This window comes from Nipponia nippon, unplaced genomic scaffold (genome assembly GCF_047370975.1).
Source record: "Nipponia nippon isolate SJK-2023a ecotype South Korea unplaced genomic scaffold, ASM4737097v1 scaffold_20, whole genome shotgun sequence".
Classification (NCBI taxonomy): domain Eukaryota; kingdom Metazoa; phylum Chordata; class Aves; order Pelecaniformes; family Threskiornithidae; genus Nipponia; species Nipponia nippon.
This window is the reverse complement of record NW_028262337.1, coordinates 8,033,818-8,049,878: the sequence shown is the minus strand read 5'-3', so window position 1 is coordinate 8,049,878 and position 16,061 is coordinate 8,033,818. Positions and strand designations below refer to the sequence as shown.

The 16,061-nt window shown below is 43.3% G+C and overlaps 1 protein-coding gene across 5 annotated transcripts in view; it reads right to left on the bottom strand.

The window, feature by feature from the left end:
- KIF2A (kinesin family member 2A) overlaps positions 1–13,103 on the bottom strand; it is a 58,149-nt gene extending 45,046 nt beyond the window's left edge. For 4 of the 5 annotated variants that reach the window (XM_087759640.1, XM_087759641.1, XM_087759642.1 and 1 more), the window contains exon 1: positions 12,886–13,103. In XM_087759640.1, coding sequence (XP_087615766.1) covers positions 12,886–12,949 — 64 coding nt within the window. In that variant the 5' untranslated portion in view covers positions 12,950–13,103. The remainder of the gene's footprint in view (positions 1–12,885) is intronic. The other variant, XM_087759643.1, reaches the window with a different exon arrangement.
- Positions 13,104–16,061: the final 2,958 nt, after the last annotated feature.

Here is a 16,061-nt window from a genome sequence, read left to right as displayed (position 1 = left end):
TAAATTTGTCATGCTCTTACTGAAACATGGCATAATCCATGATCAACCTTCTTATTCCCAAGCAGCAGGCAGTACTAGGTTGTAATAGAAAAACTTCAAGTCTTGGAGATCACCTCCGTGCCTTTTTGCCAGACCACACCATGGGCAGAAACCCTAAGACAACTGGTACAGGTTGGTTCATGTCCACAACAGCCCTGGGACAGCACCTTTCATAGCACATTGCTCACAACTACAGCACTTAGTGCCCAACCCAGGTCCCTCAGCTGTGCCTATGGTAGCAAGTAGTGTACTGCAACAGGAGCAGATCTGCAGAGCAAAGCACCCCAGTGGTGCTGGGGATCAAATGTTCATACTACACATTTTGGAGGGGACTGGGGGGTGTCTAGTGCCACAGACTGAACACCTCTTGTTGGAGTACATCATGTACATATTTGGAGTGTACCTGCCAGCTAAATTTCATCCAAAAGGAATTTAGTGTGCTCCAAGGCCACCTTCAAAGTGCACGAAAGCGCAGAACAAGGATGTAAGGGATGATCAGAGAACAGACATCCAAAGTCCATTTTTGATCTGAACTGAAATGCTTCTACAGGTGCACCCCTGTGGTCCCAAGTGGCATGCCTAGAGCCCTAAGATCTCTTAATTTTTTTTTATGGTTATTCTCCTTGACCTGCCTTTGGGAGCCTACATTGGGAGGCATTGCAGCCTCCCACTAGAGCATGAATAGGAGCATGTGCTGCATGCCCAGGGACGTGCACGAGAATATGAAAGTGTGATGCTTACTAAAATGTAGAAGTATGTCCAAGCAGTGATAGCCAAAATGATGCAGTTCAGGTCTTTTCACAAGAACCAGCGAAGGAAGTTTAGGTTTAGTGTAGGAGGCAGGTCATCTGGTTCACTCCAGACGGGAGCCTGGAAGTGAACTAGCACACGTGCAATGAGAATGATCACGGTATCAAGATGCTAGACTAAAATGAGGTGCAAGACAAATTCACAATCCGAACAGCCGAAACAGTGAAATACTTTAATCCTCTGTACAATAAAATTACATGCAAACAAGTGCTAGTGAAGGAGGGGATTGGGAAAGTGAAGCACTGTTTTCTTTTATGATATAGGCCTTTCAAAACATTAGCTAGAAACTTTCACATCATCTTCCAGCCTGGTGTTCATTTATACTCCAAATTACAGTAAATTTGGGGTCTGATCTTTTGGCAAGACAGCTTTTTGGGTAGTCAGATGCCATGACTCCAAAAGGGCGTCTCAAATATAAGGGAGTACACAAGTTGATGAGCTTCAACACAGACAAAAGAAAGATAATGCACCCAGAGAAAAACAATCTAATTCATGGGTATGCAGTGCTGAAACTGGAACTAGAAGTTACAACTCAAGTAAGAGATCCTTAAGTTAACACCTACAGTTCTCTAAAAACATTGACTCAACATGCAGCTGCAACAACAAAAAAAGCCAGTAAAACATTGGCCATCATCCGGAAGCTAAAGAATAAAAGCAAGTGTCATTTTCAAACGATAAATAAAATTTCAGTACATGCACATCTCAAGTACTGTGGCACTAGTCTTCAGACCTCAAAAAAGATGTAGCGAGATTAGAGGAGGTCAAGAGAGGGACAACTAAGAAGACGAAGAGAATGAAGATATTAAGGTGGGTGAGATTGCTCACTTTTGAGGAAAAGACTGCGGGTGGATTTGGTTGCACTTTACAACCATAAAGGACAAAATGAGTGGAAACTGTTATTCACCAAATCCTGCAACACTAAAGCTGGGAGCAGTCTCTTAAGGCAGGTTTGTTTCAGGCAGAGAAAAGTAGTAATGTACTTTTCTATGCAGCAAGCAGGGAACTTCCCGATCTTGCTTCCACAAGAGGCTGTGCAGGCAGACAGTGTAAGTTGGGTCAGAAAGATACTCAATAAATTCACAGATAAATGGATATTTAATAGGACTAGGCAGAGTTGTACTTCTAATATCTCAGATATAGTTTCGGATATTGGGGTAAGAGAAAGACTGCATACAGTGGCAAGGCTGACCTGCTGTCCCTAAATAGCCTCTCCTACTGCTGTTGGGCTGGATGAACTATCAGTCTGATCCACTCGGGTACTTCTTATGGTAGTGGTGAGCGTACTTTAAGGAGATGGACGAACATCCAAAAAGGCAGAAACACTTGATAAGGTTTTAGAAAAAATTCATATTCTCCAATTTCAGCAAAAGTCTTATAAAGAGAGAGAGGGGAAAGAAGCTATTGTTCGCTTTTCATAGAGTAATCTTCATTTTGTCATATATTCACTAGCAATCTCTCTTCCAAAGTGTAGAAAAAAAGCCCAGGCCGAAACAACAATAATCCACCCATTTTCAGCCTTCCTGCGAAGTTTCCCAATGCCCAGTGGTCCTTTTCGTGGCCTACATGAACCTCCTCCAGTTCTCAGATTTAAGGAAGATTAAGCAATCAGAGCTGCAAACTTTATTCAAATGAGAACAAGACGTTAATGTATGCCATTATAGTATTTTCTGTCCTCTTATCACACTTCTCTTTTACTGCCGCTGCATAAGTGAAGGTTTTCATTCAATTCCTGGTAATGACATTCACATCTTTCCTATGAGTTGACAACTTGTAAACAAGTTGCAGGAATAGTTCAATGTCTTCTTATATGTAATTTTTTAGTTTTGTAAAACTGAACGTAATTTGACATCTTTTTGCACATTTAGTCAGCAGTTCCTTGGAGTCCTTTAGAAGAATTTTGCAGGCAGCTTCTTCAAAATCTTTTAAAACTGCTTCTGAAAGTTCCTCTCAAGAATACTTTGCTATATACTTTTACAGATCAAAGTCCTCTGTGCTCAGTATGAATTTCAATACAGTTATGGTATGTAGGAGCAAAAGGAGAATCAGTCAAGTATCTCTATCAAACACCATTGAGGTTTAGTGGTTGTTGAAATTTTTTTAGCAACAGGATTTAAGATTGTGGTGGATTCAAATAGTGTGGTGAATACCCTCTGCCAAAAGACTGAGATGACTTGGCCAGTCTTCTCTCTCCCTTCCCCCTTTCTCAGTTTGTTTGTTGCCTGAATAAATGGCAGAGACCTCCTTTTCACGATTTTCTCTACTTTCTCTGAAGCTGACAGTAGCTGCCTAGAAACAATAGCTTCTTGCATCACACAGAAAATTTCTACCAGCACCTTCTATAGATGTTTTCAAATGGTATCATTTGCCTTTCATGACCCACCCTGTCAATCAGTGTTTTGTTGTTTGGTTTTTTGTTTGTTTTTTTTTTTTTTTTCCATTTCCTTTACTTTACAGTATTACATTTGGTAAGAATATCTAACATTACTTAATTTATTACAGAGCTGCCAACTGCTACTCCTGCTTAAAAGTCAGAAGCCTTTATTCCCACACAAGTTTAAAGCCTGTATTTTTCCCTTATTTTAACAAGGTTCTAAAAGCTCAAATAAACAAGAAAAATTTAAGTGATATTTTACTTCTTCTCTGTGTTTGATGAAAGCTTATTGTAACTTAAAAATCATCAGGCTGTGATTTATATTCACCTCATTCATCACCACCTGAATTCCTATCCCATTAAAATGTCAAACTGAACTGGGAAGTTGAATTCATAAAAGTGTAGAAGAATATGCAAACATAACCCAAAACTGAATCAGAAACTTGGAGTATTCCAAAATCCAAGTGTGCATGTTCTTTTCAAACTGAATTCATTTCCACTGCCCTCTTCCTAGAGCCAGACATCCTCATCACCACATCATTATGCATGCCTGCATCTCTAGCAAACACTTTTATAGATCGGTCGGAAATACACCTCAAACTCCATATGTAGCTCAGCCACAAGGGGAAAGTAACACATTTTAGTGATTGCAAAATGTGCAGCACTGTGCAACAAAAATTCTAGAGCCAAACTCTGCAAGGGCACAAGTATGCTGCGCACCTTGCTTCTAAAGAGAAATCTTTAAATAAAACCCACGCTCCACCTCCCTCCGCTCACATACATATTCAGCATGTTCATCCATTGAAGGCAATGCTTAACATACTATCCTGTAAGTAACAGAAGAGACTGAAAATACTTACACTTCCGATAGTTGGGATTATACAGAGCTGTCAGTGCCTGATGGGAGCCACGAGAAACTCAAACTTGCACTTGACAAAGCTTCAATAGGATTACTGATAACTTGAAAGCAAATAACATTCCCCTATGTGAAAAGCATGACCACCTATTGATAAAAATGAAACCAAAGTAAAAGATTTTTTGTTATACACAAGTTTCCTCAAGTCACTCAGTTACTGTTTGGGATTGGAAAATTAGTTTTGCAGTGTCGGTGTTGCAGAAGGGGCAAGGAATGCAGCAGACTGTTACCTTCACAAGTCTGGAAAACTTAAAAGCAGCTTATGCCTGATGCAACCAGAACTGCCACTAGGTAAAAACAATAAGCTACACTGAAAGCATATTATTTTAACAAAGCAAAATAAAAAATTCTACTACTACATTCAAGCCTTTAAGCAGCAAAATCCCTCATTTTTCTTTCTCAAGAGTCAAATATAAGATCACATGCAGGGCTGCTAAACAAGACCCCATTCCAAAAAAGAAAAAAAAAAAAAAAAAGAAAAAAACTGATCAAGTGGCTTAATTACTAAATATAACTGATTATCCAAATTTTTTAAAATGTCACTTAAAGTTTTGGTTAGACACAGAGTTTTAGAGAGTTATCTTCAAGAACCTCGACTTGCTCCTTTTAACTAGGCAATTCTAAAATTAACTTGGATTCCTAGCAACATAAAACAACTGAATTTAGACTGTAATAGTAGAGTCATCGCAAGTCTTCTAGGTGTGTTCTGCTCATGTACATGATTCAGTGCACTACACACATTAAAAAAAATTAATAAGGATAAGCCTGATAAATTCATTCTCTTTTCCAGGAAAGGTAATTCTAATGTAATTTTTCACAAGCTTTATTACCTTTTGTCTAACAGATGTAAAATCTAGTTTTACATATTTAGCAATGACTAATTCAAAGACCGCAAAATTAACTCCACAGAATACTTTTCAACATGGGAATGGCAATGCCGTCTTTGTAACACCCTCCCAGAGAACTACTGCCTCTGGCTGCTCTGTTTCCCAGGAGCAACTACCAGGCATGGAGAAGAGTGGCACAAGAGAAGAACACCTAGCCCCCTGTTCTGCCTCCAACAGTGGCTCCACTTGAGAAAAGCATTTAACCTGGCAGATGTACTTCACCGACTTCTAGTAAATCAATGGTTTATGGATGTTCTAAGCCACAACTGACCTGTTTATCATGATACCTTCCGGGGACATGAACAAAACACATTTCCAGGGTATCAGACACTGTCAGTACTGTCTCATAGCTAAACACTTACTATAGAATTCAAAGCATCCCCTTCCAAGCGGTCAAAGGTGGAGGAAAATCATGTCAATCATCTGTCTATATTGGGAACACTATAGCAAACTATAGGCTTTTTAATTCTTCAAGTGAAAATAAAAAAATAGTACTCAAATCAATATAAAACTGTAAACATTTTAAGGAAAGGAATGAGGACAGAAAAAGAAGAAACAGCACATATGTCTGTACATACATAATATGAACAGATCTGAGGATATAGCTAACAGGAGTTTAAGACAATCTACATCAGGATTACCACAGTTTCAGTCCCCTGCCCTCCCTCCCTTTCCTACAACACATGTAACTAAAAACACCGATGCAGTGGACAGACAAAAGCAGCCCAAAGTTAAACATCTTAAACAGCTGTGGAATCACACCAACAGTCAAAATAAACTGTAGCTAACTTAATTATGATGAGTGTCTAACAGTCTTACGTAAGTATAAAACTCTCTACCAAAACCCAGAAAAAATTGATCCAAACAATATAGCTAGGAACATTTGTTTTAGTGTCTAGGTTCAGTTCAGTATTGAGAACAATTTGAATAAAACCTCAAATACCAAGTCACAATAAAACCCAGAGGCTTGGAGTATACAACTGCAAGCAAATTTTTAAAAATTACATTAGAAGGAACTGTAATTATTCCCTCCAAAAAAAGACTTCTGAAAAGACACAAGTAGTAAAACTGGAAAACATAAACAAGCTTTCAAACAAGCAAAAAGAACTGCTCATATACCTGAAAGCTTGTTCATGTTTTTGAAATAGATGAACAGATATAACAAAAATGTATTGCAGCTCCATAAAAACCTTTTACCCTACATCTGGAAACAAACAATGAAAGCATCTACGCTTCCAAATAATTTTAACTACGCTCCAGAGGCATACTGAGAAACTATTAAAAGCCAATGTCTTCTTAAAAACTCTTCCATTTTAAATTACAAACACCATCATGCTTGACCATATTCTTTATTTACGACACATTCTCACTACTGGACAAAGTCAAGACTGCTTGGTAGTCCTTACTGTGGACTTCACTATCTCACTTTTTGCATTACATTAGAAATTTAACTTAACTCTGAAAAGTTAACATAAACCTTTAATTTATCAAAAGTCACTGACTTCTCTTCCTCTATGGACTAAACATACTGTGAACAACTATAGTGAACACCACATTTTAGTGTTTCCCATGGTTTGACCACAGCATTCTCTTCCTGATCCAGAGTCCAGTCATACAGTACGGTGAGGAAGAGAAGATAACCCAACAAACAATTAGATGGGGAAAAAGTTGTGGGTTGTTTGTTTTTTTTTTTAAATCACACTTTATGACATAAGCAGTAAACGTTTACAAAGGAAGAACTCAAAGAAGAACAAACCATTGAAGTGAATTTACTCTGTTCTGTTATTTATTCCTCAAGCACAAAAAAACACAGTGGCACATGCCACAGGTCAAGCCAACAAATATGCTACAGATTTTGTGCTCCAAGAACGGAGCTCACCGCTCAAATACTTCATACTCATTTCTCTACATTGTCCTACCATAAGTGGATGTATTAAAAGAAGTCGAGAGACTAATTTATCTTCTAGAGCAAATAGAAAGAGATACTCTTGCAAAGACATTACTCTTCAGTTAGGCATGACCTCTTCCCAACGATTTATCGTCTCTTCCCACCTCGACAAGGTGGGAAGCTATGCTTGATGCCATAGCAGCACAGCAAAGTCTTCAGTTCATAAAGCTGTAAGAAGAAAAGACAAATAAAACTCGGCCCAGGCAAAAGGCCATCATAGAGATTGAGTGGAAAGAGCAGTAACTTTACTTACCAAATGGAAACAAAGGATAGATTCCCCCACAACATGATTAGACAGGAAAAACATGCAATACAAGCTGTGTAATCCTAGCAGTCACATACAGCTCTAAAGACATTATTGCCAGTATATAATGCTATATTAACCTCACTTATGGAACAAAGATGAGAAGATTCTCTGAAGATTAGGACTTGACTCTTGTCATTCAAAAGCTATTTATACAAAATACAGAAGGCCTACATAAATATCTGAGAATCTGCGAGTTACAGTGAAAATCCAGTTCCTGCATAACAAAAGCTGAACGTTTAAAAGATTATTTCAAAAAGGACACAGAAAATTTAACACATCCTCTTGGTCAACAATTCTGTGGAACAAACCCCAGAAACTCTGGATGTAACAATATGAGAACCTACACCGGGTAAGTAAGCCCAAATGTTGGACCCATTAGCTCGACCAGCAATAGCAGACTTGAAACCCTGCCGCTATGGAAGGACAAAGACACATTGTGTCCATATGGCTTACATAGGGATTAGGTAATTGAGTCAAATGATTTAAATATGGTAACAAAAAGGTCTTAATCACAGGGAAGGAATAGATGTATGTCACCAAAGGAAAGAGTAAAAGCACATTACCATTTAAATCTATCCTCAAGAGCTTGTAAAATAGGGTGACTACCCAAACCTGAACAGAATTTTTATAGTGTCATTGTACCTTCTAACCTGCTATAAAATCGTTGTTGCTACTGGGAGTTGTACATAAAGATCGAGATCATCATACAGGATTACCCAAAAGACAGAGGATGGTACAGACCTCTCAGCTCTGAGAAACATCAATTTCACAGAAATTGGGCTTTAAAGAAAAAAATTATAGCCCTTATCATTGCAAAAATCAGTCTTGTTTGTATCTGAAGCCGAAACAGTTATGATGATGTTTTGGCAAGCCTAAGGAGAAAGGAGCTGCCAGAAGGTTTTTGGACTAGATGGATTATCTTTGACCATGACCAGTTCCAGCTGCTTCAGGGACAAGTGAAGAAAATTCTTAAGCAGGCAATTACAAAATAACACAGCACAGGCAAGACTTCTTCTTACCTCCCATCAGTTAGAGGTTTTTTAAACTACAGACTCAGGAAGAACAGAAACTACCTTTTACGGTTGCTGGTGTATTTTTAAAATTTTTAGTGTAAAACTAGATATTCCTACCACCCTTCTTAAAATTCTGCTATGCTTCTAGCCTCCATCTCCTCTGGTAACAAGCTCCATGTAATAACTGTACCTAGCCTATTCTCCTTTATCAGTTTTAAATTTTCTCTTTCAAACACTGGCAGCTCTCCTGTTCTTGTATTATTGAAAAATGGGCACAAACTCATGATCTTTCTTTTTTACACCATTTGACAGTTCCTCCCTAAAAGTTCAGCATTTTTCCTTTCCTGGAAGTTCAGTCAAATCTTCAGCCACTCTTCCAATTACAAAAATGTCCCTTCTCCTCATGCCTGTTACATTATTTCTGGCACAGTGAGATCAGAATTGTATTCCCCCCACTCCCCTCAAAATGAGCAAATATATAACTAATTTCTCTGTCCTTCTAGGTAGTATTTCAGATCTGCAAAGAGAGAAAGAATAGGAACAGCCTGAGGAGGAAATGGACATAACATGATGGGACTGAAAAAGTAAAGGAAAAACACCAATCAGCCTACTAAAGGGCTGCAGGGCACAACAGATTTATCTTATTTCAGCAAAAGACTGAATTTATGGGGGAAAAAAGTGAGATATTCTTTCTCCAAGTAATTATATAGGTCTTTGCCATCATTAATGGAATAATGCACAAGAAGTGTAGATACAAGTGTAAGTTCACACGTAAAGCAGTGGGTTACTATTATCTGAGTAAAGGGAATTTGTCAAGAGACCAATAGCCCCTATTCAGACCCCAACAAGGAGCATCTTCTGGACAGGAGTATTACAGCGGGTACCTTCTGGCCCCCTCTCGACTTCCCTAAGCTTCCGTGTGATAAGGCACAATTTTCAAGACTGGAAATGCAGCCCATTCTTAGCAACTCAGAACCTAAACCAAACTAATTCTTTCCTGTTTCCAAGACAGATTACCAAGGCATATTTCAAGTAACATAGATAAATTACACTGAAATAAGTAGTAAATTTCAGTATCAGAAATTATTCTAAAAAGCCAAACCAGCTGATCACTTAATACGCTCTTACATTACATGAACATAACTAGTTATTCCAATAATAACTGGAAATATTATCTGCAACTCTAGACAACATTTATACCAATGTTTACCCACTGAGAAAAAACAGATACACAGCGAGCAGCTCTGCAGCGTCAGTCCTCGAAAATGTTGGTTTTTATCCAAACACTGGTTTTCATGTGTGTTTGGCCATGAGTTCTAACAATGCCTTTCATTTCTACAACATCTACTTTCTCGTCAGCCCCATAAGAAATCTCTCATGAAACACTTAAACTTAATTAGAACTTGTCAAAATGACAGAATACGCTACTTTTCTTTCCAGAATGTTCTGGTCTCATTCTCCCATTTATTGTGTTTTGAATATCTTTGCAACTGTGTTGTAGCGAACAAGTATGACTTTTAACAGTGATGTTTCACCAAAAAAAAAGCTATCCTGTTTTTCTTCTTATTTGAAGAAAAATAGAGTTATCTGGAATTAATAAAGCTCTGTATTCAGAAAAGTGTTTAACATACTGTCCTGGTTTCAGCTGGGATAGAGTTAGTTTTCTTCTTAGTAGCTGGTAGAGTGCTGTGTTTTGGATTTAGGATGAGAATGGTGTTGATAACACACTGATGTTTTAGTTGTTGCTGATTAGAGTTTACACCAGTCAAGGACTTTTCAGCGTCCCATGCTCTGCCAGGTGCACAAGAAGCTGGGAGGGGGCACAGCCAGGACAGCTGACCCAGACTGGCCAAAGGGCTATTCCAGACCATACGACATCATGCTCAGTATATTAACTGGGGGAAGAAGGAAGGGGGGGACATTCAGAGTGATGGCGTTTGTCTTCCCAAGTAACCGTTACGCATGATGGAGCCCTGCTTTCCTGGGGATGGCTGAACACTGGCTTGCAGGTGGGAAGTAGTAAATGAATTCCTTGCTTTGCTTTGCTCTGCTTCTGCACGCGGCTTTTGCTTTACCTATTAAACTGTCTTTATCTCAACCTATGACTTTTCCCACTTTTACTCTTCCAATTCTCTCCCCCATCCCACTGGGGGGGAGTGAGCGAGTGGCTGCGTGGTGCTTAGTTGCTGGCTGGGGACATTGAACAGTTTTATATGTGCTTTCGGGCAAGGGTAGCTGGCATGATACACAGCCCCAATTCTACCTAGCATACAGTTCTGGGCAGAGCAGATCTATGTAGCTCCCTGTTATCGAACCAGAAGATCATATGAAGACCTCCACTTCCCCCTGGCCATGCATTTCCTACACACCAATACTGCTGGGGTCACAAATCCCTCTGCGAGCTATTGGAATTCACTAATCCTGCAGAAAACTAGCACATCCGAAAGTTTTCTACTGTGTTTAGTGAATCAAATCACCAATTAATGTATTAAATCATCAGGAAAAAAAAAAATCATTGGCCACACTGGATGGGAGAGAGTTTGCAGGAACAACGCAGCTGACAAAGGCACAGGCAGCAAGACCCTCTCCTTGCTAGCAGCAGCTAGACCAATTTCCATTACCTGTGCAACCACAGCTCAGGTTGGAAACCTACCTTCAAAAGGCAATGCAATCTAGTGCTGGCTCTCCTTTGGTATCTTTCTCAAAATGCTCCCTTCCAGAGAGCTAGGACAGTTTCTCCTACAGTTTAATGGGGAGAGAATGACAGAAGGCTGCAGTAGCCTGAGCCGGAACGGGGCATCTCCTCCTCCCGTCCCAACGAAAAACAAGCAAACCTCACAATAACCAGGACCCGCTAACTCCGGTATGACGCTGCAGTCTGGTTGCTCACACAAGGACCAAGTTAACACAAATGCTCAAAACCCTACAGTTTAAGCAACTGCTATGAAGGCATCCCCCTGGTATATTACTGATGTGTAATAGATTTAATGTGCTGCATCACACATGTAAATGATACAGCAAAATATGTAAATCGTTAACAGTAATGAAAATACGTATTGTCATGTTCAAGAGTTACTGTCCTCAATTCTGACATTAGAAGTGAGCAGAACCCTGCAGAGGTGGGGTAAAAAAAGCAGCAAAGCATTCTCATGCCTTATTTCCCAAAGGCGTTCAAAACAAACAGTAACATTTATGAGAAGTTCACACGGCCCTCAGAAAAACAGCGTTACAAGTTGCTACAGTGAGGTTTTCTGAAACCCCAGGCAGAGATCTGCAGGAGTTATGCAAATAACTGCCAGACCTATCAGATTCTTCACGTGACATACAAGCCATTAAGCACAAATTGAGGGGTTAGGTTTAGTACAGTGTCCAGCCAACACCGACCATTATTTTATTGTAGGGTTGAACTGCAGTATGGGACACAAGAAAGACAAGCTGCACGAAGCTTGTCGGCTGCTTGTTTCCTGCCTCATGACAAACCCATGCTAACTTCACTGCCTTTGACCTCCAGATCTTTCTTCCCTCAGAAACATCTGCTTATTCTTTAGCAAGGTCCTGAACCCTGGAGGGGGAAAAAAAAAAAAAAAAAAAAGAAAGGCTTTCCAGAAAATCCCAGCAGAACCCCACCCTGGTTTCGTAGGCTCCACAGATCTCACAGAGGCCGAGAACAGATGACATATTCCCACTCAAATTAAAGAGCTGAAGTCACAAGTGACCTGCCATTGATTCAGCCAGTGAACTTCTCATTTCGGTTCTCTCCTACCAGGCAAATATGAAGAGTTAGCACCCTAAACCTGTCACACACGCCTCCTTTATTCACGTGTATTTCTAGACAGCACCATACATCCTTCTTCCAGGAGATGCTGGGCAAGATGAGAAACACTGGATCCCCCACGGAGAAATAACAACTCATGGGCATAAATAGCAAGCGCTCTTCTTATATTTTAATCATAAAGAACATCTGAAATAATAACATCAAGCTTTTTGTCAAGAGACAGAAGTGTCCAAAGGTATTTCTGTCAGGGCATACTGTTGTGTCATTTTGCAGAGCACAGCTCGTACGCCAGCAATAACGAGAAGTTATTTCTTTACATTAAAGGCCTTTCCCCCCCCCGCATCACCTCATCCCCTACGGCCCTCCCACCTCCCTGCCCAAACCTCCTCGGGCTCCCCCCCCCCGCCCCCTCACCACCCCCGCCCACAGCCACCCCACGGGTCTCACTGCCCACCTCGCACCTCCCCCCGGAGCCCACCCCGTCCCCGCCTCGCCCCCCTCGCCGCGCCTCGGCCCCCTCCCCGCCGCCGCCGCCCCCCGGCCCCGCCGCAGCCTCCCCGGCCCCAGCGGCACCCGCCGCCGCCGCCGCTCGCGCCCCGCGCAACCGCCCTGCGCCGCCGAGCGCCAGCGCTCCCCTGACAACCGCAGCGCGCGCCAGGCCCGGCCACTCCCCGGCCCCGCGCACACAATGGGCCCCGCGCGCAGCCCTCTCCCCGCCCCCCACCCCGCGCCCCGCAGCGGGGCGGCGGCGGCGGCGCCCGGCCGGGGTCTGCGGCCGCTCCACCGGGCCGGCCCCGCCGCCGCCCCTGCCCCACTGACCATCGCTGCGCTTGATCTCCACGTAGATCCCTATCTGGATCTTGCCGAAGTTGGCCGCTGCCATCGCTTCATGGGGCAGCCGGGGAGATCGCGGGCGCTGCCGGCCGGGCGCGCTGGGGGCGGGGAGGGCGCGCACAGCAGCGGCGGCGGGCACCGACCGCGGCGGCTCCGGGAGGGAGGGGAGGAGGGAGGGAAGAAGGGAGGAAGGGAGGGAGGGACAGGAGGGGGAGAGAGAAAAGGCGCCGGCCGGATACAACAGGCGCGCGGGCTGCTGCGCCTGCGCGCCTCGCCGCGGCGTCACGGCAGGGCCGGCGCACGGGGGAGGCGGGGGCAGAGGCGCCGCCGCGGCCTCCGCCAGCCGCCGCGGTGCTCGCGGTCCCCGCCTCCTGCCCCCGCCCCTGCCTCGGCGGAAGGTGGCGCTCGGCCCGGGCGCGTCCCCAGCCGCGACCCCGTCAGGGGGCACCCGGCGTCCGCACCCCGCTGCCGGTGGGGGCCCCGCCTCGCCCCCCCGCCCCCCCCCGTGTCGCAGCAGCTGTTCCCCCACAGCCGCCTTTCGCGCCACCGCGGCCGGGCCGGCACAAGATGGGTGGCCCCGCTGCTCCGGGGCAGGCGCCCCGCTCGCCCGGGGCCGAGAGAGGCTCGCCCCAGCCGCAGGCCGCCTGTGCGAGCCTCTGCCTCTTGGACCTGTCCCCGACTTACAAACACGGGCGCCTGTTTGGCACCAGATGGTGACTGAGCTGCTCTGAAGTTTTAATGTAATAGCTTTATCTACCTACTGTCTGCTCATACGGCTCCCGAGTGCCAAGTAGAGCAGCTTAGAAGCATTCTCTGTGCTCCCCAACCTGCCAGCAGCTCCTGCCTGGGTCGCAGGAAGGCCACGCTGTCACCAGCATCCATCTGTCTTCGCCTCATGACTGCCCCATGCCTTTATACAGCTCAGATAAAAACCAAAGCACACTTCACGTTCCTCATTTCCCTATAATGACTCCTGTACCTCAGGCAAGACACTTCGTTAAACATTGTCCCTTGGCTTCCTCCTCTGAGGGCGGTTCCTGACGTGATGAAGCCACCACCGGTTTAACATTGTCCTTCCTGCACAGCTCTCCGATCACCTTGAGCGGCATCACAATAAATACCCCTAAGCACACAGCCTCTTCTTGCCCAGCAAAGCCAGTCTATTCAAAATAATCCCCCAATCCACGCATCAACGGGTAATACGTAATGACAGCTGACACCGCGCCACCCCCCTGAGCGCTGCGCCCTGCCACCCAGCCTGTCACCCGCCTGCCCGCGCCTCTTCTCCCTGCCTCCACTGTCGGTTTCGTACTGAAATCAGCAGGATACCCGGCAAGTCAGAGTCAAGAAATTATGACTCCCAGTTCCTACAGGCTCTGTGTACACACAGCAGAGCAGCCCTGCGGAGCAGGACGTGGGGGTACTGGTGGGTGAAAAGCTGGACATGAGCCGGCAAAGTGCTCTTGTGGCCCAGAAAGCCAACCGTCTCCTGGGCTGCATCAAAAGCAGTGTGGCCAGCAGTTTGAGGGAGGTGATTCTGCCCCTCTACTCCACTCTGGTGAGACCCCACCTGGAGCGCTGCGTCCAGCTCTGGGGTCCTCAGGACAGGAAGGACACGGACGTGTTGGAATGGGTCCAGAGGAGGGCCACAAAAATGATCAGGGGGATGATCCTCTCCTATGAGGAAAGGCTGAGAGAGCTGGGGTTGTTCAGCCTGGAGAAGAGAAGGCCCTGAGGAGACCTCATTGCAGCCTTCCAGTACTTAAAAGGGACTTATAAGAAAGATGGAGACAGACTTTTTAGTAGGGCCTGTTGCAATAGGACAAGAGGTAATGGTTTTCAAATGAAAGGGAATAGGTTTAGATTAGATATAAGGAAGAAATTTTTTACAATGAGGGTGGTGAAGCACTGGGACAGGTTGCCCAGAGAGGTGGTAGATGCCTCATCCCTGGAAACATTCAAGGACAGGTTGGATGGGGCTCTGAGCAACCTGATCTGGTGGAAGGTGTCCCTGCCCATGGCACGCAGGTTGTAACTAGATGACCTTTAAAGGTCCCTTTCAACCCCAACCGTTCTGTGATTCTATATACACACACACAGAAGAGCCAGAAGAGGAACTGAAAGAAAGTTAAAACAAACAGCAACAACCATCTTGCACAACGTGGTTGCTACTTGTATTGGCTCTAATGGGTATAAATCACCCTTTTGATGAAGTGTTAAGGAAAAATGAAAAGAGTGAAAGTGTAACACTTCTAAAAACTGGGTCTTACTCTCTTATCCTTACCCACCTTCATTTTTTACATGAGAAATTTAGGTCTGAATCACATTATTCATAGATGGCATTGCTTACTATGGTTACGGTGGAATTACAATATTAAAGGTATCAAGATACGTCCAGCGAAACTGCTTTGGCTGTTTAGTTTAGTCACTGTCCATTTAATTTAGACTACTGGCAAACACTGGGAAGAAGTATCTCTTTGAAAAAGATCTGATGCAAATAATACCACAAAGAGTCCAGTGCCTTTAAGAAGGCCTCTTCTAAATATAACAGAGTTAAAGACATGGTTTTTTTAACCTCTAGATGTTTCTGAAATAAAACCAAAATGCAACAAATGTTTTAGACTTACATAAGAATTAGGCAGGGACTAACACTGAATGAAAAAAAAAAAGTTTCTTCTACCCACTATAATTCCATGGCATTTCAATGACTTGAACTGAACATTTCATAACATTGTTTTTACATGAATTCTACCACATAGACATACCTTTTATAATTCAGCTTTGTTTTGGAGAAGTACCTATGACAGACTTGGATAGCCATTGCTTGGTCTCTGTTTAACTGTTATATTTATGATCAATTTGATTAAACCTTTTCTGATGGTTTTATGTCATGTAAATACAAAAACATTCAGATTCTAAGATTAGAGGCAGAGTAATTGAAGAGCATCTCATTTGAAATAGTTAAATAAGAAATGACAAATTATTTTTCATACTCTTTGCTCTGTCTATTCCATAAAGGTTAAACTGAAAAAATTGAGAGGTAAATTATATATAATTTTCTGGAAAATTATTTGAATCCTGTCACTGCAGAAAGAGATGATTACTTTTACACACAAACCATCCCACTGAGGTAAAGACGGTGTATCTTAGAAACATATACA